The sequence below is a fragment of the Bos javanicus genome, chromosome 7 (assembly GCF_032452875.1).
Source record: "Bos javanicus breed banteng chromosome 7, ARS-OSU_banteng_1.0, whole genome shotgun sequence".
Classification (NCBI taxonomy): Eukaryota; Metazoa; Chordata; class Mammalia; order Artiodactyla; family Bovidae; genus Bos; species Bos javanicus.
Window position 1 is genome coordinate 100,807,627 of NC_083874.1, and position 23,505 is coordinate 100,831,131.

General features: G+C 36.6%; 1 protein-coding gene across 1 annotated transcript in view; it reads right to left on the reverse strand.

Moving 5' to 3' along the window:
- SLCO4C1 (solute carrier organic anion transporter family member 4C1) overlaps positions 1–23,505 on the reverse strand; it is an 86,613-nt gene that overhangs the window by 12,139 nt on the left and 50,969 nt on the right. Inside the window, exons 3-8 of the mRNA XM_061424472.1 lie at positions 18,393–18,575; positions 12,601–12,697; positions 10,884–11,005; positions 9,792–9,904; positions 6,541–6,685; positions 5,606–5,801 (exon numbers count right to left, since the gene is read on the reverse strand). Coding sequence (XP_061280456.1) covers positions 5,606–5,801; positions 6,541–6,685; positions 9,792–9,904; positions 10,884–11,005; positions 12,601–12,697; positions 18,393–18,575 — 856 coding nt within the window. The remainder of the gene's footprint in view (positions 1–5,605; positions 5,802–6,540; positions 6,686–9,791; positions 9,905–10,883; positions 11,006–12,600; positions 12,698–18,392; positions 18,576–23,505) is intronic.

Here is a 23,505-nt window from a genome sequence, read left to right on the forward strand (position 1 = left end):
TTTTTTTTTTTGCTGGGGGTTGGGGAGGGCTGGTTCTGGGGATTTTAAGACATTCAACAGCATCCCTAACCTCTACCCACTGGATGTCAGTAGCATCCCCATAGCAATGACAACCAAAATGTTTCCAGACACTACCCTATTTCCCTAACATGAAAGACAATGAAGTCACTCGGACGTGTCCGACTCTTCGTGACCCCATAGATGGTAGCCTGCCACACTGCTCTGTCCATGGGATTTTCCAGGCAAGAATACTGGAGTGGGTTGCCATTTCCTTCTGCAGGGTATTTCCCTAGGGAACGGGTAAAATGTTGAACCTGGAAGGATGAATACAGTTATAATATTGAGCATACTCATTTTATCAATGGGAAAACTGAGGCCTAGAGAAATTAATTCACTTAACCTTCTCTGCCATTTAATATCCCTGGTTCCCAGGTTCACTGTTACTCCATCCCGCCTCTTAATAGGAGGCAACCTCTTTTAAAGTATAAAGGGTTACCCTCGGCAAAGATGAGCTTCCCATGTGGTGCAGTGGTAAAGACGCCGTCTGCAATGCAGGAGACACAAGAAACTGCAGGTTTGATCCCTGGGTCAGGAAGATCCCCTGGAGAAGGAAGTGGCAACCCAATCCGGTATTCTTGCCTGGAAAATTCCACGGACAGAGGAGCCTAGTGGGCTACAATCTGCAGGGTTGCTAAGAGTTGGAGATGACTGAGCACACATGCATAGACAAAGGTATTTCTCCAATCCCTCATCTATTTATTCACTCAATCAATATATATTGAGCAAGTGCAAGCCACTATCCTAGGAATTGGGACCACAGCGCTGAAAAGGTGGTTGTCATCCTCAAAGATTTCACAGTCCAGGAGCAGAGATGGACCAAATGTATACAATAATATGGTTATAGACTGTGGTTACAGGTATCAACAACATGCATTTTAGATACCTGCACTGAGAAGTGATGCTTAAAACAAGCCACAGTTTAGGTAGGAGGGTTGAAGGGCTGCTACTCGAGTCGTAAACAATGAGTCAGTTAGCTGGGTAAATGGGGAAGGCGAAAGGCACTTCAGAGAAGCTGATAAAAGGTACAAGGACGGGAAATAGCATTCTACATTCTACATTCTATATGGAGAAATATGAATGACGTCTAAGGCAGAGAGTAATAGGAAATCTAGTTGAAAAATAGTCATGGATCAGATTATTGAGTGCCTCATGAGCCTTGTTGAAAACAAAGGGCTTTAACTTATTTTGAAAAGGTAATCAAGTATTTTAGACTGAGAAATGACATTGTTAAAAGTACATTTTTAAAGAAATAACCCTAGGAGTTATACAAAGTTTCCAGTTACAATACCCCAGGCAATAAGTTATGACAATGTGTAGTAGAGAAATAGAATACTGATGAAAGAAAACAGATTTGAAAAATATTTTGGATGTAGAATCAGTAATATTCGGTGTTTGGCTGACTGGAGATAGGAACCGAATGGAAGAGTTAAGAATGACTCCTAGTGTCTAACCCGGCATTTTGGCAGAAAAGAGCTAGTTTTAGGGAAGAGACGATGGGTGTGGTTTTATAAATGCATATTGAGATTAAGAGTCCCAAATTCGGTGAAGAAATTTGGTCTGGAGCCAGGTATCTTAATATCCATCTGCATATGGATGTAGCTGAAACTATGAGAATGATAAGATCAACCATGTAAAGAGTGGGAAGAGTACAGAGAGGTCCTGGGAGTTCATGTATTTCATGAATACATAATGAGCTCCAATTATGTGCTTTAGTGGATATAGATCCAAAATAAATAAAGAGACAGAAATAAAGATAGAGAAAGAGAGAAAGGAAGGAAGGAAAAAGAATGGAAGTCAGGGTGGAATAAAATTTCCTGCAACCATGAAGCAATGTTTCTTCTACTGGGGATGAAAGACATAAATGAGTGATTTATCTAACTATTAGAAGATAGTAACTGCTATATTGCAAAAAGGTGACACTTAAAGAGTACGTGGAAAACAAGAAGTTCATACAGGAAACAGATTAAAGAGAAGGATATAAACAGGAAGATAACCAGTGGAGAATTTGAAGGAAAGGGTGATCAAAGAGTTAATTTTAAGTAATTCATCTCCTGCTTGGAGCCTCTCCTTCAAATCTATTCTACCAGCTGCTGCTAAATTTCTTTATCAAGCATGATTCCATTCATGAAATCAAGCATTACAGTCTCTGCTCTCATCTAGTTTATAATATATATGTAGAAATAAGGTAACAGAAAAACTATCCCTGCAACTCTAGAAATAGTCTCTGCACAGTAACTTTTAAATTAAAATATTCTTATAATTCCCATATTATTGATAAATGATTACTAAGAACATCAAAGTTTAAGACAGTCATGTAAACTACCACAGAAACAAAGAAATGTAGAATATATTCCTTATTATCAAGGATTAGTCACTGTAGCCTATATATTTGTAAAGTTTTATTTCATGAAGTGAAGGGGGAACTATTATCAGGAAAACAGCCAATGTTTGTTAAGTTTATGAATTTTTTTAAATTTTTAAAATATGTAAAATATTTTATTTTAAAAAATTGAATACTTTAAAAAACCTGAATATTAAAATTTTAATATTATATTTAATATACACAAAAATACACATAACTGTGTGTTTATACATATACATATGTAGATATAAGAAACATGTTTAATCACAAATAGCTGAATTTAATCATTAATGTTTTATTTGAATCCAAAATATTATTCTATAAATATGCTTCTACAAAAAGCAAAGATTTCCCTAAATCTACTGCAACTCCTTGATGGATATGCTTCTTTAAGGTGCTGTTTCAGATAAGCAATGAAATCACAGCTTTAGGCCCTAGAAGGAAAAAATATTGTGTGTGCTTACTAAGTATAAAGTAAAATGCAAATCACCATAACCAACACTGATTACCAAAACAGACCCAAAGATCTTACAGATAGATTACCAAGTGATATAGGACAATGGCAAATTTTAATACCTACTAGAGTTCTGGAAATATCCTTTGACAATCTCCTTTCAACTGAATTTAGTGTTGTACTCATGTGTGTGTGTACTTAGTCGTGTCTGACTCTTTGAGATCCCAAGAACTCTGTCCATGGAATTTTCCAGGCAAGAAAACTACAGTGGGTTGCCCCTTCCTCCCCCAGGGGATCTTCCTGACCCAGGGATCAAACCTGCATCTCCTGTGTCTCCTGCATTGGCAGGCAGATTCTTTATCACTGCATCTCCTGGGAAGCCCAGTGTAGTGCTCATATCAAACATTTAAAAACACATTTATTTCAAATATTATGAATATTACAAATATCCCCTGAAATGATCAGTATTACTGATCTTAAGCTTTGGATATACTGTTATATAGGACTTTGAATGAACCTAACAATAAGCCTAATTCATTAATTCAGAGTTATAAAAGCTTTTTAATCATCTATGGTTACACAGCAACGGGCAAAGATTCTTGGCATCACTCTACTAGAAATCCTGCATCTTGACAACCTCTCTTTCTCCCACTCACTAAGGAGGTATTTCTTAAGCTTCCAAGTCTGTTCTATCCATATACTTTTTCTTACGAGTGAGTTTCCTGCATAAGGTTATTATAACTAAGCTGTCCATGATATGGACATTTTAATATGCAGGGTACAGAGGTAAATTAAGAATGTAGGGCCACAGAGAAAAATGATCTGACGCTGTCACACCTCTGTTGTGGCTTGGCTTTATCTCTATATGTATGTGTGTATGTGTGTATGGGTTTTTCCAGGTGGCTCAGTGGTAAAGAACCCACCTGCCAATGCAGGAGATGCAAGAGACATGGGTTCTATCCCTGGGTTGGGAAGATCTCCTGGAGTAGGAAATGACAACCCACTCCAGTACTCTTGCCTGGAAAATTCCATGGACAGAGGAGCCTGGTGGGCTACTATCCCTGCTGTCACAAAAAGTCAGACGTGACTGAGCACACATACACACACACACACACGTGTATGTGTATACTCACTTTTAGTCTTTTCATCACTAAGAATGTGTATGTAATTAAGCACGATCTCTATGTCCCAGATCTTGATCTCTCTCCATGACCAGTCCCCACAGACACCTCAAACTGATACCACCTCACTTGCCCTCCCTTCTGAGTAAGCTAAGGATAACTCATTGGGTAGTGACTCTTGTTTAAGGTAGAAAACACCAGATGGACTCACATCCACATCATTTGCCAAGGTGATAGAGTAGTAAGTTTCTGTACTTCTAAAAGGAACATACAAAAAACTGTGGTTTCTTGGAGCACATCTCGGTGAAGTTTATGGGTGTCAATCACATCTGTACAACTTACCCTCTATCTACCTTTCAACCTTTCCAGGTATTCCCCTCCTATGTCCAGACACATGACTTAAGTCCCATTCAAACCAGTACCTGAACCGAGCCTTCACTTTCTAGAATGTATGCTTTGGCTTAACATATTCCTCTGCATTCCCTCTCTCCAAATCTTTCTCTCTCAAACTTTTTGTATATTTAAGAGGATATATTAGCCCTATTTCTCTATTGTGCCATGAAGCCCTACCTAAATCTAAATTAAAGAAACTGAAAAGCTCTCTTCTGAATTCCATAGCCCTTTATATTGCTCAACACCTAACACACTTTTCATTCACTGTTCTGTCTCCCAATCTATGCAGCTACCCAGGAAAATCCTTTAGAGTAGGAATTTTGCTGTAAAAGTCTACCAGAGGAAGCAGTCAATAAATGCTGAATAATGGTAATAAAGCTGAACCAAACACTGCTTTAGAAGATTCGCCATTTTTCATTAATAGAATGACAGACATAAACATTAGCTACAAATCATGATAAATGTTACTGACAAATTTTTCTCTATATTTATGTTATCTGAATCTATATTAATACAGAATTATAGAGTTCCTGACCTGGTGCACCATCCCCTTCAACAGTCTCAAACACATATATTCAAACAATTAAAGCAGTACTGTGGGCTATAAAACACTCTGATGAACAATGCCCTGATCCTCTACTTGTGGATTACAATTTCAAAGCAGAATAAACCAGGCAAAGAAAGATAAAATAGTCAAACCAGTTAAAGGCAGAAACATGTTTATAGGTCAGAAAAACGAGAACTTATTTCTTTAAAACAAACTTCTAAAGTAAATACAACAATGATTACCATCACCTAGTTCTAGCTTCATTTTAATTTCTCTCCTGCTCTATGTTAAATCTACCTAATGAAAGAATTTCATCATAAGGTGTTTCAAAATTTAAATCAACAGGAACATATAACATGAAATTCTCCCTAGGATGTTGAATCCACTATGGACAAAGATTCTGTAATATTGATCTTTGTATCCCTGAGCATAGTACTCAGTACAGAACAGTTGTTCCTTAAGTTCTTCCTGAAAATATCCAACTTTTAATATGATATCAATTACTGAAACTAAATAGAAAAACTACATATTCTTACATAGGAAAAGCAGCCTTCCAATTTTTTTTAAGCCAATTACTCATCATTTTCTTTAAGAAAGCATACACTTGGAAATACACACACGGTTTATTACTCTGATATTGATATCAAAAAGCAATGAAATATATTTACCCATTATATGATTCAGACACACCCGCAAATGGCTCATTTTCACAGTTGGCATAAGCAAACACAAAAGTCAGTACAAGTGAAATTACAGATGTGAGCAAAGCAAACTTCATTATGTTTTTACACGTCATTTTGAATTTCGAAACAAGAACACCACCTAAAATCTGACCAAGAGCAGCTCCAGGAATTAAAACAGTCCCTAATGAGAAAAAAGATACAGACAGTGAGAAAACATACAAGTATACTCAGTAATTTATACCAAAAATTATATTATTTTAAAACTATAATTTTTATATGTGTGTGTGTTAGTCACTCAGTCGATTTTTATATAATTTTAATAAAATTTATACCATTTTAACCCAATAGAAAATGGCACCTTCTACTTCCCTCATACCAAAAATTGGAAAACATCAAAAACAAGTACTACTCTGGTTCTAACATATGAAGCATTCATGTCATTTAGAAATAATAATAGTCATATTAAAATGAGAAGTTAATAAAATTAATGCTTTGAATATTAAGATTAATATGTATATAGCCTCTGTAGCTCTCAAATTCATACAACAAATTGTCTCATATCAGAAAATCGGAAACATATCAAAGTCAGTATAAACTTCAACAAGTGGCTATCCAAAATTTTGCTTCCCTGGTGGCTCAGTGGTAAAGAATCTGCCTGCAATGCAGGAGACCAGGGTTCAATCCCTGTGCTGGGAAGATTCTCTGGAGAAGACATGGCAACCCACTCCAGTCTTCTTGTCTGGAGAATTCCTTGAACAGAGGAGTCTGGAGGCCTACAGTCCACAGGGTCACACAGAGTCAGACACGACTGAAGCGACTAAGCAGCAGCAGCATCCAAAATTTTACACACGTAAAATTTAATACACATCTAATGTGGTAAAATAAAATTATTAAAGTTACAACAAAAGAAAATGTTTTACCTGCAAGAGTAGCTGCAGAGCTAGAAGACAATCCAAACTGATTTTCTATAAATTTAGGTAAAAAGGTAGCAAATCCAGTAGTAATTAAGGCTTCTGAACAAGTTGATAGAACTAAACACATAAAGACAGTATTCCTCATCAAATTCTAAAGAAAAAATACAGTTCACCAAATGAATAACTATGATTATACTGCAAAATGTAGCACTAGAATGGTAAGTTCCCTGATGAAATAGCACATTTTAAATAAATACAATTATTTCTAAAATTTCAGCATTTCCTTTAGCACAAAAATACAAATATTGATTATTGATAGCCTTGTATATAAATGTTGATAAAATTTATACATAGAGCACCTAGAAAATTGACACATAATTAATCAGTAGGGTGAATGTGCCCTGATCACAAGCAAGGGACCAGGGAAAGGAGGTGAAAGCTGGTTTGGAAAGTTCCCTTCCCCAGTCTTACTATAAATCTCCACATAATAAATCTACGTCTTACTCAATTTTTTTATTGTGTTCTGAATTCCTATAGTCAATAAATGAATAATTGACTGTGAGCAGAGATGAGAGTGGTTCCTAAGTATCATACTTGTAGTTTCGCTCCACAAGTGAAGCAATTAGTAGTTAAGAACCTTAGTTGGGTATTTCCTTATCGCTTCAGTCGTGTCCGACTCTGTGCGACCCCATAGATGGCAGCCTACCAGGCTCCCCATCCCTGGAATTCTCCAGGTAAGAACACTGGAGTGGGTTGCCATTTCCTTCTCCAATGCATGAAAGTGAAAAGTGAAAGTGAAGTCGCTCAGTCGTCTCTGACTCTTCGCAACCCCATGGACTTCAGCCTACCAGGCTCCTCCACCCATGGGATTTTCCAGGCAAGAGTACTGGAGAGGGTTGCCATTGCCTTCTCCATAGTTGGGTATAGAGTTAAGCAATTTTAAACAAGGGTCTATATTGCTGGTGTTCTCAGAATCTATTAATCTACCGGAGGAGAGTAGAGAGATTCACTTATTTCACCATATGTAACTATAAAGTGAAAAACTACAAAGTATAGTTCTGGAATATTCAATGCAAAAAAAAAAAATCCATAACTAAGCAACACACACACACAGAGGAGGCACAATAAGGCAGGATAAAAGATTCAGAAGTCAGAGCCAGATGATGCAACACAAAAATAACAAGAATGACAAAAGGGAAAAAGCACCTGAATGAAGAAATGCAATAGTTTTTTAGAATAGTAACTAGAAAATATTTAAGCTTTCAGATTGAAAAAGGTAATGGATTCCTAGTAAGCATTAATGAAAAATGATAGACTCATAGGACCTAGTAAAGTTCCTGAAATCAAAGAGAAATTCACAAATTGGCAGATGGAAAGGATAATTAAGTATCACATAAACTTGAAACTTCTCAACTCCATCATATTTAACTCGAAAGAAGCCAAACACTATCAACATACAATGAAAATTAAAGAAGTATGATCTAAAAGTATTCATACAGTTAGAAATATCATTCTGATATTCAAGGATACTTAGATGGCATCCTATCTGAGAAAACAGTGATAAAATGCTGTATCTATAGAGATTTGAATCAGAATTGAGATATTCAAGCATGAGAACATAAGGATTAAAAAAAGCATTGGTGAGTAATGAGTCTTGAGGTAATACATGTGAGAATTAATAAAAATAAATTTAAATAGAAACATATGAAATAAAACAAAACTACTATAAAAGAAAATAACAGTTGTTGGAATTTAAAATTATAAACAATCACAGCAAAACACAAGAATGTGCCTATATGGGAGGGGAGGAAGGAGAGTTAACAGGTAGGATGAATGAAGTAAAAATATTTTAAGGCTTTCATTTGAGGAGGAAAAAAAAATAATGAAAAGTAAATAACTTCAAATCTTGAAAAGGTAAAATTATAAACTCCCTTATGTACAAAACTTTTATGATGCTAAACAGAATACTCTGCCAAGTTTAATAAAATAGACCATATAACACTATTGTTTCTTTAACCTCAAATTCAAAAGAAGTAACCTCTAACTGCCACTTTTTCCACAAAGGAAAAAATACTGGTTTGGCATTCTCAACAACAGTTACAATTCATTGGTAATTGATCCACCCATTACATATGATATATGGGATAATGGACTACATGCTAAGGAGTAACTACTGAATATTGATATTGCCAATAAGATAACTCATGTTCTTCCAACCATTCTACTGAGGAATACTTTTCATTTACTCAAAGCACAATACAATTAAATCTGGAGAAGGCTGTATAAGAGCTAGAACTACAGTAAATAAGCAAGCAAGAATGCTTTGTGATAATACTTGTGTGTATGGGTATACTGTTTATTAACATTTGTTTTACATTTTTATCAATAACCTCAGATATGCAGATGACACCACCTTTATGGCAGAAAGTGAAGAAGAACTAAAGAGCCTCTTGATAAAAGTGAAAGAGGAGAGTGAAAAAGTTGGCTTAAAGCTCAACATTCAGAAAACTAAGATCATGGCATGCAGTCCCATCACTTCATGGCAAATAGATGGGGAAACAGTGGAAACAGTGGCTGACTTTATTTGTCTGGACTCCAAAATCACTGCAGATGGTGATTGCAGCCATGAAATTAAAAGACGCTTACTCCTTGGAAGGAAAGTTATGACCAATCTAGACAGCATATTCAAAAGCAGAGACATTACTTTGCCAACAAAGGTCCGTCTTGTCAAGGCTATGGTTTTTCCAGTAGTCATATATGGATGTGAGACTTGGACTATAATGAAAGCTGAGTGCCGTAGAATTGATGCTTTTGAACTGTGTTGTTGGAGAAGACTCTTCAGAGTCCCTTGGACTGCAAGGAGATCGAACCAGTCCATCCTAAAGAAGATCGGTCCTGGGTGTTCATTGGTAGGACTGATGTTAAAGCTGAAACTCCAATACTTTGGCCACCAGATGTGAAGAGCTGACTCATTTGAAAAGACCCTGATGCTGGGAAAGATTGAAGGCAGGAGGAGAAGAGGACAACAGAGGATGAGATGGTTGGATGACATCACCGACTCAATGGACATGGGTTTGGGTAAACTCCAGGAGTTGGTGATGGACAGGGAGGCCTGGAGTGCTGCGGTTCATGGGGTCACAGAGAGTCGGACATGACTGAGTGACTGAACTGATACTGATACTGATATATATATACATATGTATTTGTGTGTGGAGTACGTGTGTGTGTATGAGTGTGTGTGTGTGTACACACTGTACCTTTAGAGCAGCTGGAAAATCTTTAAAACTTTGTCCAAAATTACCATCTGTAGCTTGTAAGGAAGCACTCTGATGAGTTTGGGAAACTTTTCCTTCTTGAATTTTTGCTGTACCTAAAAAAGTAGTGAATATACTCACTCTATCTTCTTGCTTTCAAATGATTCTGTCTCATCATTTACACATTAAACAAAGTGAGTTAAAAGCTTTTTTCTTTTACTCTAATTCTAACACAGTTTCTAGATGAAATAATATTTACTATTATCATGTCCTTTAATTTTTAATAACAGTACTGTGAATAAAGTTGAGAAAAGTCACTATGTGGAAACAGAAGCTGAATGGCCCAGGGTAGAAAAAAATCAATGAGTCCATCAACTGCTACTCTTCCTACTTTTCTTTTGCCTGTTTCCAAAAGTTAATCATCTATTCTTGTACATATAACAGTAGAAACAATGAAATGTCTTCAGCCTAGAGAAAAATACTTCTATAGATATGTTTATGAACCACACAATTATAAAGAAGTAAAATCTCACAGAGAAAGGAATGGATATTTTTTCCATTAATCTTTTATTTTTTGTACAAATTTTTAGTATTGAAATTTGGTGGGAAATAAGTATACTACAGCATAACTTTGGTGACAACTGAAAAAAAAAAAGTATTTGTATTATCCTTAACCAATAACTAACATCAATAATTTAATGCAGATTGGGTCCTGAAGTTACTAACTAAATACAAACTAACAGTTTAAAAGATATTATATCTTGCATAAACATAAAACAAGATTCCTATAACACATAAGTTACAAATTTAGCAAGTATTTAATAAAAAGGTGAATATGTACAGTTTTACTAGATATTAATGAAAAAACAACAAAAGCCATGAATATTAAGATTGTTACCCAATATCTCCTAAAATAGAGGCATATTCAAAAGTTTGCATAAGCAGACAACTGACATTCTATGTGAAAAAAAAAAAAACAACATTGAATTTCCCAGAGTTCTTACTAATTCCCAGGGTACTTATTAATCATTTAGGAAGCACCACTTGGCCTAGCATTGGAATAAAACTCTCTGATTTTAAAGAAGACATTTTTACCTGGTAAATGTTTTGGAAAGCAAGAAAAAGGTATTATCAAAGACCAAGCAAGCAGCCAAGATATAAGAAATCCAATCCACCATGCCCCCAGCCATCGAGGGTCATCCTCAGTGATATCAATGCTGTGTGACAGAAAAACAAGAGGCAGACGTCAATTCTCTCTTGTTAATTAGAACTCAGCCCTGATAACTACATAATTTATAATTCAAATGCATATACAAAGAAACTATATTATTCAAAATTTCAAGTGGAACCATTTTGAAGAATTCCAATGGATAGCAGGCATAAATGGCCTACAAGTATTTCACATGACAAATACAACATAAAAGTTTTAGCTATTTAATAGTAAATGTAAGTATGTTAACTATTTGAAGGCATACATTGAATTTCTGAACATTCTTCAATATTGGTTAACTTTTTCTTCTTTAAATATTATAATATGTAGATATTATAATATAGATATAGATAATATAGTACAGAATACTAAATACATCTCACAGCAAATCACCAATTTTTGTTAAAAGCCAATATACTGTGCTTCAATTGTGGCATTCATTTGAATGTAAAAATTCTGCTTAAAGTGATATACATTAACAGTTTCTTAAAATGGTTGTCACATTTTTATATCAACAGGCTTTCCCCTAAAACACACTATTCCGATAACTCATTTCACCCCACCAAAATGAAAGCCCAGCTCTCTACTCCAGGACTTCCTCTCCAAACCTTTTAGATAGTCTCTAAAAGATTAACCTAGGACTGCATACAACAGTATCGTTACATAGTACAACCTCTGAATGTTTTTATTAACCTACAGTCTCTAAAAGATTAACCTTGTCTCTAAAAGATTAACCTGGGACTAATAGCTAAAGAACAGATCATATGCTGTGACTATATTTTCTTATTCATTGTTCACAGTCACGCAAAGGACTGTGTAGTTACAGTAAAATGAGATAACATGCCCTCATCAAAGGTTACTAATTTCTCTATTCAAGAAAAGGAGAAGGTAACTCAGTGGGTAAGAAGGGGGTTTCAGAGTCAAAAAGACCTACTTCATTTCATGCCTTGGCCACTTACCCAGTTCTGTATATCAACTACCTTATAAGATAAGTAAGAGGATTAAATAAAATGGCATGTAAAACAAAGTTTTATATATATATATATTTTTATATACACAAAACCTATATTATACATATCTTATATACACAAAAATACCTATATTGTCTGAAACATAGTATGGGATAAATAAACATTATCTATTCTTATCCTCCACTGTCACAATTGTTAAAGCTGAACAACTGTTATCTCTATGGTATTATCAGAGCTACTACAGCACTTTGTCTGAGAACCATAAACTATTAAGACTCTTTCAGGCTATCTACCCACAGCAACATCTACTGAAAGCACAACTAATTTTAACTATTATTTTTGAACAATGCATAGCATCTTGGTTGTATATTTTGAAAAATAAGACCAGCTAACTATTAGTCATCCTTATTTATCATCACTTAGTCATCACTTACCAAGTGATGATGTGGCATTAATTCATGAAGCAACACAGCCAAAATACTACATAAAAATTGTGTGTATTCAGTTTTTTTTCCAGAAAAATCCCTCATGATAGTCTGAAGAAATACTATAAGAATGCTCTGTCTGTGGTACTAACATGATTAAAATAATAATATAAATCTAAATAAAAGAAAAATAGATATCGCCTTGCCTGTGTTTCAAATCAACATCAATGTACAGGGTTAGCAATTGTCCTCCCAGCACATAGCCAACAGCAGGGCCTAAAATTGACATGGCATAGCCAATTCCTAGAAAAAAGCAAAGACACTGAACATGATCATTGGTGCAATTTTGCTTTGAATGTCTGACAAGTTAAGAAAGACAAATATTTTACTATAGAAAAACAAAATGATTCAAATTATATCAAAATTACACATTTAACTAAAAAAACGCCATTTGAGTGGTATCACTGTCAAGGAGCTTCAAATACATGAATCTATATAAAATTTTTTAGACTATAATAATGACTGCAACAAATCCAATAATTATAAATATATGGAAAGCTCTATTATGTGAACTCACAGCAGGGGTAGTCTCCATCTACCATTACCCTCTGTGAACAGTGATGGTAATTATTGTCTACAATGCTCATGGAAGAAAGCAATGTGAAATGAGAAGCCTTTTATCTTCTGTGCATACATGCATGCTAAGTTGCTTCAGTCGTGTCTGACTCTTTGCGGCCCTATGGACTGTAGCCTGCTGTACACATTCCAAAAGCATTCTTTATTTTGGACTATGGCAGCTGATTTAAAACCTGGATTTGGTCATTAGTCTGCTTCTTAAAAGTATACCAGTAAACTCTTGCTCTTAGTGAATCTCCCATTTTAACTGATATTTAAAATTTTGCCATACACAACTTTTTACTTTTTATTAAAAAATTGTTCATACAAAAAATTATATCCTCATATGGCACCACCTTCTGAAATGATTATTAACTACTGAAATTCTCATTCCTATACATGAAAGGAAAGGAATATACCAAACACAAAGTGAAGCAGACATCAGTGGCAAAAATGATTTATGTACTAGATTAAGGCTCCAAAGTAGAGGTCATGCAAGATGATCTGAAAACATATAAGACTTTTATTTATCTATGGGCTCTCCTGGTGGCTCAGTGGTAAAGAATCCATGTGCCAATGCAGGAGATGTGGGTTCAGTCCCTGTGTAGGAAAGATCCCCTGGAGAAGGAAATGGCAACCCACTCCAGTGTTCTTGCCCAGGAAATCCCATGAATAGGGGAGCCTGGGAGGCTACAGTCCATTGGGTCACCAAAAGAGTTCGGCACGACTTAGTGACTAATATATATTTTTAAATGTAAAAAATGTGTTAGTAGAAAATTTTAAGTATATGTAAGATTCATGTTCACAAAACTTTTATGGATAGAAATACATGATTTAAAATGTTGGAAATTGATGATTCCCAAATTATCTTTAGTGATAGATCTTTTTTATAAATTAAATCCAATTGGGTTTAGATAGATACATTTATAAGAATGGTAGATGGACTAGGTAGACTAGTGTTTCCAACCAAATTGCCCACTAAGAAAAACTTTTAAAAATTATAAACATTATTTTTAAATATATACTTGAAGGCAAAGAGATAAAAATAGTGAAGGATCACTGTGTTAAGATTCTGAAGAAAAGAGATATTTAACAAAAATCAAGGCTGATTTTTTTTTTTTTTTTCCCTGAGTACACTGGTTGATTCTACAAGAGGCACTGGAAGGGGAAACTGTCCCTTGCTAGGCTTTAGGAAGTAGGGATACAAATGATGCAGCTCAAGTATATCTTGTAAAGTTTCCCTGCCCTACATTTTAAGTTGGCCCCAAGGAGGTTATACTCTAAAAGCGAGGATCAGTTAGAGGTAGACTGGTTCACAGCATAAGTGCAGCTTAGCTTCAAATAAATGCAATCCCTGAAATTAGATAAAGGGCATCGCATTTCAGTGTTCTGGCATATGAGAGAGAAGGCAATGGCACCCCACTCCAGTACTCTTGCCTGGAAAATCCCATGGATGGAGGAGCCTAAGGAAATGGCAACCCACTCCAGTGTTCTTGCCTGGAGAATCCCAGGGACAGGGGAGCCTGGTAGGCTACCGTCTATGGGGTCACACAGAGTTGGACACAACTGAAGTGACTTAGCATAGCATAGTAGGCTGCAGTCCATGGGGTCGCTAAGAATCGGACATGACTGAGCGACTTCACTTTCACTTTTCACTTTCATGCATTGAAGAAGGAAATGGCAACCCACTCCAGTGTTCTTGCCTGGAGAATCCCAGGAACGGGGGAGCCTGATGGGCTGCTGTCTATGGGGTCGCACAGAGTCAAACACGACTGAATTGACTTAACAGCAGCAGCAGCAAGTTATTAAAAGACATGTGTAGTGATTCTCAAAAAAATCCTAGAACTATAGAATACATCTGTCAAAACAAACATGAAAAGGATCTACAGTAGATTACTTAGAACTAAACTTGTTATTATGAAACTGGAAAATATATTATTAAATCAGTAAATATTTATCAAGACACAAGAAAAAATAAAGATAGAAAGTATAGAAAGGACATTAAAGGACAAATAATACATTAAAAAAAAAAAAAAGGCCTAGCATACATGTAACTGGAATAGGAGAGGAGATAATAAAGCTGAAGTTAATATATTGGAACAGTCTGCTTGTGCTGAATTCTCTTATTTTTCCATCTAAAAATGAGTATTTTCACTGGAAACAGAAGATTAACTGCCCATTAATGTTCTCTCAGTACTTTAAAAGCACTATTCTACTGTGTTCACTTCTACTCCTTTCCTATGATTATTAATATAATTTCTAACTTACTGACTTAAAATTGTTCTTCAAGTTAAAGGAAAATGATTTTTAAATAAAGCACTGCTGATGCTGCTGTTGCTAAGTTGCTTCAGTTCGTGTCTGACTCTGCAACACTATGGGCCATGACTCGCCAGGCTCCTTTGTCCATGGGATGCTCCCGGAAAGAATACTGGAGTAGGGTGCCAGGTCCTCCTCAAGGGGGTCTCCCCAACGCAGGGATCGAACCCACATCTCTTACATCTCCTGCATTGGCAGGCAGGTTCTTTACCACTGGTGCCACCTAGGAATCCCAAATAAATCATTAATAATACTTATTTCAGGAGCTTAAATATAGAAGGGATCACAGGACACAGAAAGAACTGACTAAATGCTGGGACAAGAATAAAGTTCAAAGGTTTTAAGATTATGTGATGATCAGGAATGTGATAAAAGTATCAATTAACATTAGAATTTCATAAAATCAAGTTTGCATATAAGGTAATTAGTAGATGAACAATAAAAGAGCATATACCTAGGAAGTTAATAGAGGGGAGAAATAAAATATGATTTTAACACAAAATAAGATTTAATGAACTTAAAAGTTTAATTAAAGGACAAAAATTGTAAACTCCAAAAAGCATTTAAAGACAAAGACATAATGAGTGAATGGCATGGAGATGGCTGTGAGGTTAAACATGCTGTGTGACTACAATTTTCCCATCATTCTAATAGGTACCAAATTTTGACTGTTTTCATTTTCCCCATTTTTGCCTTGCTGCCTAAAACTGTTTCACATAGAGGGAGGCATCCTATCAGTAACAGATACTATTGTAAAACAAAGAAAGAATGGGGGAAGATTTTGGAAATGGGGAAATGTATAAACATTAAAAAGCTTAAGAAAGGATTTCACTCAACAAAACCTAATTATCCAATGAAAAGAATCAGTTACCTGACATTGAAAACAAATTAAATGAGTTTCCCAGTTTTATTACTTTTGTTTTTTTTTTTTTCTTTATTCTCAAAAATTACCATTCAGTGAATTCCTACAGTACTGAAAAGAGTTACAGTAGCAGGCTTTGTGGCTGTAATCTTTAGAAAGACCGTGCTTGTGAGGTTGACCCTGGATTTGCATCTGGGATCTTAAGTGTCCAGAGGGATGCCACCATTCCCATATAAAGGTGGATCATCGTGCTGAAACTGTTTGTACAAACAATGAGGTTTTTCCAAACACTTGTATTCCTTCTGAGAGTCTAGAACTTTCTTATGTGCAAGGCAGAGGGTTCCTATACGGCCAATTCCCAGTAAAATCCTTGAGCATTGAATCTCTAATTAACGTAGCTGGCAGAAAACATTTCATATATGCTCTTACAACTCCTGGCTGAAGGAATTAGTTTTGGCCTCTGTGGCTCCACTAGGGGCAAGTGGGTGCTTGAAGCTTGTGCATGGTTGTGTATGTACTTTACCTTAGGTGCCTTTTCCCTTTGCTGATTCTCCTTTGTATCCTTCTGCTGTAATACACTGTAGCCCTGAACACTGTCAGTCCCAGGGAATATAAAATCTGGGATGGTCTCTTGGGCCTTCACCCCACCCTTCCATTCTTAAGCAATCTTTGAAAAACTTCGTATTTTGTGTGTTACTAAAATATAAAGATTGAAATTGTTTTATGAGAAGCACTGATTAGAAGAGGACCTCAGAGAGAAAATCTGTGAACTGGAAGACTGAAAAGCAGCACTGGTAGCTAGCTGAAATAAAAGCACTGTTAAATTAGTTAAGTGGAGTTGTACAGATCAGCCAGAATGTGTGAGAGAGCATCAGATCTTGTGCAAAGACCAAAGCAAAGCAAGCGAACAGGTAGAAGTGTAGTGGTTTCTGTATCAGAGATTCAGGGCTACACTGAACACAAGTGACTTCCAGTGACTATGGCAACAGGTCTCTTTAAACATTGAAAGTTGATGTCGCCCCAAAATTCATATGTTGAAACCCAATTCCCAATGCAGTTGCATTTGGAGGTGGGGCCTCTGGGAAGGGATTAGGTCATAAGAGTTAAGCCCTCAGAACAGGATTAGTGCCCTTAAAAGAAGGCCTCAGAGACCTCACTTGTCCCCTCTGCCACAGCTAAAAGGCAGCTGCCCACGAATCAAGAAATGGACCCTCACCAGATACTAAATCTCTGAACACCATGATCTTGTACTTGCCAACCTCCAGGACTGTGAGAAATAAATTTTTATTGTTTGTAAGCCAACTAGTCTATAGTATTCTCTTTGAGCAGTCCAAGTGGACAAAGTCCCCTACATTTGAGTATACAGATAAAGTGAAAGTGAAAGTGTCAGTCGCTCAGTTGTGTCTGACTCTTTGAGACCCCATGGACTATAGCCCGCTGGCTCCTTTGTCCCTGGAATTCTCCAGGCAAGAATACTGGAGCCATTCCAGTAAGAGAATAAGGAGTCATTCCCTTCTCCAGGGGCTCTTCCTGACCAGGAATTGTACCCAGGTCTCCTGCACTGCAGGCAGATTCTTTACCACCTGAGCCACTAGGGAAACCTCGATAAAGTGAAAACTCACATGTAAATATATTACACATTAATTTGGATGTAGGCCATGCATGGTTTAGTCAGCTCTACCTTCCAGGAACTCCAGGGATGGAATTTAAGAGAAACTTGTGCTGTCAAGAATTAGATCACAAAGGGAAAATACTGAGTCATATGTAAAAAGCATTAATCTGAAATGGACAACTCCACAGAAGTTTCTGAGTACCATTGTGTGGTTTCTTTTGTTGCTTTAGTCAATTCCATGTAGGATGAAGTAAGTCACACAGAACAGCAGAACTCTACCCCCACACCTGTGTACATTAGCCTGGGAAGCATTCCAGCAATCAAGATGACCTACTTCTTGGATGGCACTTCCAGGAAGGCTTGAAATGCCCAGCACAGGAGAGAAAGGAGGATGCTGATAAAAATCAACCACATTCAACTGAAGGACATGGTACTTCAGCAAATAGTTAAACAAAAAAAAGTAATATTGCATTTACCTAGTGTAAATACTTATGAAATCACAACTAATTTCTTAAAAAGTGTATGCTGTACATTACTTATAAATTAAATAAGCAATAACATGAAATGACACTGAGTATTAGCAGCAAACTTACCTATATAGAGAGAAGATTTGTGGATGGGCACAGAGTCATCAATAAAGGCTGTTCCCAGGGTATACAGAGGAGTTCCTCCTGTTCCCAGGAACAGTTGTCCCAAAATAAAGACATACAAGTAGTAGAAAAGTGGAGAACTTGAAGTGCTACAGCTGCCTTTATTCTTTGCTGTTAAGCAAGTATCTTTAGGGAAAAAATAAAATAAGATGGTGAATTTATCAAAATGTTAGCTAATAATATAAATTTCTTAAGTTATATTTGCCTAAAGAGACTCTGATGCTGGGAGGGATTGGGGGCAGGAGGAGAAGGGGACAACAGAGGATGAAATGGCTGGATGGCATCACTGACTCGATGGACATGAATCTGAGTGAACTCCGGGAGATGGTGATGGACTGGGAGGCCTGGCGTGCTGTGATTCATGGGGTTGCAAAGAGTTGGACACGACTGAGTGACTGAACCAAACTGAACGTAACCTTCCTTCTTCACTTTATTATACTTAAAAATACTTAGAATATAATTAAGATATTTAAAAGACATATACTATTAAAGAAAATACATGAACCATTGGATGCCTGCTCAATCACTCAGGTGTGCCTGACTCCTTTGCAATCCCATGGACTGGCCTGCCAGGCTCCTCTGTCTGTGGGAGTTTTCAGGTAACAATATTAGAGTGGGTTGCCATTTCTTCCTCCAGGAGATCTTCCCAACCCAGGGATAGATCTTGGGTCTTCTGCATCTCCTGCACTGGCAAGTGGATCCTTTACCACTGAGCCACCTAGGATGCCCATATGAAACATTACAGCTTCAAAACATGACAGCATCAAAATATGTGGTCCATATATGCAATGACATATTACTCAGCCATTAAAAAGAAGGACATAATGTCATTTGTAGGCAACACAGATGGACCTAGAGACTGTGGTACTGCGTGATGTCAGACAGAGAAGAGTATCCTATGACATCCCACACATGTGGGATCTAAAAAGAAACAATACAAATGAACTTACTTACAAAACAGAAAGACACTCACAGACTTAGAAAATGAATTATGGTTGCTGGAGGGAAGGATTGAGGGAAGGTATAGTTGGGGCATTCGCGATGGACATGTACAATATTGCTATATTTAAAATGGATAACCAAAAAGGGCCTACTATATAGCACAGGGAACTCTGCTCAGTGTTACATGGCAGCCTGGATGGGACAGGAGTTTGGGGGAGAATTGTTACATGTGTATGCATGGCTGAATCCCTTCTCTGTTCAACTGAAACTTATCATAGCATTGTTAATCAGCTATACTCCAACACAAAATAAAGTTTAAATATATATATATATATATATATATATATATATATACATACCTTTTTTTTACCACAATATTGATTTTATCAATCAATATATGGTCATATGGCATTTGTCTTTCTCTGAGTTACTTCACTTAGTGCGATACTCTCTAGGTTCATCCATGTTACTACTACAGCTAACCATTGTTTCTTTCTTTTAGTGGCTGAATATTATTCCATTGCATGTACGTGTGTATATATATATTCACACACACATACACACACACCCTGCATCCTCTTTATCTTATTCACCTATTGATAAGACATTTAAGTTGCTTCCCTGTCTTGGCTATTGTAAATAATGTAGATATCAACATTGGGGAGCAAGTATCTTTTCAAGTTAGAGTCTTCTCTGAATAAATGCTCAGGAGTAGACTCTGGATCAATTTAGTTTTTTAAAGAACCTCCAAACTGTCTCCACCAATTTACACTGGCTGTACCAATTTACATTCCTTCCAGCAGTGCAGGAGGGTTTCTTCTCCACACTCTCTCCAGCATTTGATACTTGTAGTTCTTTTTTTTTTTTTTAATGATGGCCATTTTGACCAGTATGAGGGGATACTTCATTGTAGTTTTGACTTGTATTTCTCTAATAATCAGTGATGTTGAGCATATTTCATGTGCCTATTGAACATTTGTATGTTTTCTTTGGAGAAATTTAGGTCTTCTGCCCATTTTTTGATTGGGTTGTTTTCTGTTATTGAGTTGTATGAGCTATTGGTATATTTTTGAAATTAAGCCCTTGTTGTTCACATCATTTGCAACTATTTTCTCTCGGTCTATAGTTGTCTGTTTGTCTTCTTTATGGTCTTCTTCGCTATGTAAAATTTTATATGCTTGATTAGGCACCATTTGTTTATTTTCACCTTTATTTTGACTGACTTGGAGACTGACCTAAGAAAACATGGCTACACCTTATGTTAAAGAATGTCTTATCTATGTTGTCTTCTAGAAATTTTATAGTGTCATGTCTTATATTTAACTCCTTAAGCCACTAAGTTTATTTTTGTGTCAGATGTGAGGGAATGTTCTAATTTCATTGATTTACATGCAACTGTTCAGCTTTCCCAACATATCCTACTGAAAAGATTGTCTTTTTTCCATTATATACTCTTGCCTCCTTTGTCAAAGATTAACTAACCCTATGTGTGTGTGTTTCCAAGCTCTCCATTCTGTCCATTAATCCACATCTGCTTTTCTGCCAATACCACACTGTATTGACCACTGTAGCTTTGCAATATTGTCTGAAATCTGAGAAGGTTATACCTTCAGCTTTGTTCTTTTTTGTCAAGACTGCTTTGGAAACTCTGGATCTTTTATAAAGATCCAGATCTTTTATCTCCATATAAATTTTAGAATTATTTGTTCTAGTTCTGTGAAAAATGTAATAGGGAATTTGATAGGTATCCGCATTAAATTTATAGATTGCTTTGGGTAGTATGGCCATTTTAACAATATTAATTCTTCTAATCCAAGACCATAGGATATCTTTCCATTTCTTTAAATTATCTTCTGTTTTCTTTATCAATGTTTTATAGTTCTCAAAATACAAGTCTTTTACTTCCTTTGTCAGGTTTATTTTACTTTCGCAATGAAATTTTAAAAGGGATTGTCTTTTTACTTTTCCTTTCTGATACTTCATTGTTAGTGCAAAGAAATACAACAGATTTCTGTGTGTTAAACTTGTATCCTGCTACCTTGCTGAATTCATTTATCAATTTTGGAAGTTTTTGTGTGGACTCTTTTAAGGTTTTCTACATATCATAATATATCATCTGCATAAAATGATAATTTTACCTCTTTCTTTCCAATTTGGATACCTGAAAATGGTTACCTTGAAGTTTGATTAAATAAAACCTTTTATAAAAATATTACATTTAAAGGCTAGGCATAATAAATCCATCTTTTCTAACTTCATCATGGGCTTCCCTGGTGGCCCAAACAGTAAAGAACCCACTTACAATGCAGGAGACCTGAGTTCAATTCCTGAGTCAGAAAGATCCCCTGGAGGAGAGGGAATGGCTACCCACTCCAGTATTTTTGCCTGAAAGTCCCATGGACAGAGGAGCCTGACAGGCTACAGTGCACAGGGTCACAAAGAGTCAAATATGACTGAGTGACTAACATACACACACAAACAAACTCATCATATTATATTAATGAACTAAGAGACTTGTTAAAAATATATCCCTAAACCTCTCACTTTAAATCTAGTGTAGCATCCAGGAATTTGTATTTTAACAATGACTTCAGCTAATTCTATTTTCATTTTCTTGATGTCAGATCAAGGTTTATTATTTCCAGATTGATGAGACGTACTCTTGCCTAGAAAATCCCATGGACGGAGGAGCCTGGTGGGCTGCAGTCCATGGGGTTGCTAAGAGTCGGACACGACTGAGAGATTTCACTTTCACTTTTCACTTTCATGCATTGGAGAAGGAAACGGCAACCCACTCCAGTGTTCTTGCCTAGAGAATCCCAGGGACGGGGGAGCCTGGTGGGCTGCCGTCTATGGGGTCGCACAGAGGCGGACATGACTGAAGTGACTTAGCAACAGCAGCAGCAGCAGCAGCAGGGCCCCGAAAACACCAATTCTGAATATTCTTTAACTGGTTGATAGTCATCAAATTTTCAGATGCAAATTCAATGCGTAAAAATAATTCTTAAAATTTTGTATTTAAAATATTCTCTACAATAATATTGTATATATTCATGCTATAAGAGGTTGGCAGATATTTTGGCAGGTAATCCATATTTATAACGGGACTAACTCTGCATTATTTGTGATATTTCCCTGGCCATGTCAAACCTTTGAATTATAATTCCTGATTTCAATATTCACTTTCCTGGAAGTAGTAGCTTAGACTATCGATCTCTTATTACTTGATACACTGCAAAATTGAACACATGTATATGCATTATTGTTTTACTGTTTTCTCCTACTTCCTTTTTTATAATAGATAAATTGCCTTTAGGAAAATATTTTGTTGTAATAATCCGGTAGACATTTTGATTATATGAGTATTCTATGGGGTTTGGTGTTTTTTTGTTTTTCCCAGAGGAAGTAATCAATGAGCTTCAACTTGCTTGTTTAAATAAATTTTCAACATGCTTGAAGAACATCAAGAAAAATATACAGGGTTAGGAGAGAAGATGGCTGAGAAATAAAAAGGCGAGATCACCTTCCTCCCCACAAATACATCAAAAATTCATCAGTATGTGGAACAATACCTACAGAATAAGTTCTGAATGCTGGCAGAACCAGCCAAGCTTTCAAAAAGGCAAGCCAATCTCCTTAGAACAAGACAAGGCAAAAGATAAAGATAATAAAAGAGACAAAGGATTTCGGGACAGGGACCTGAAGGAGGAAAAGTTTCCTCATACTAGGAAACTCTCTTGCGAGTGGGGTCAGGGGAAGCTTCAGAACCACAGAGGGGAGCACAGTGGTGGGCGCTCAGAAGGCACAATGGATGGAATCTACCACATGGATGTCACGACCAAGAAGCGGCTTGGATGTCTCCGCCTGCAGCAGAGGTTAGAGCAGGGTGTCATGGCTCAGGTGCGGGTGTTGGGCCTCAGGGAGAGGACCTGGGTTGGCTTCCACTCTCTGAGGGAGCTGGGATGACACAGTGCAGGGAGTCAGGGAAAAGACTGGGCATCTCAGAGGGGCAAGAGGTCCTTGTCACTGGGACACCCTAACTCTGCAGTCACAGACAGTGAGAGCTGAGTGAGCACCTGCCAGCGGCCACCAAAACCAACCAAACCAGTCAGAG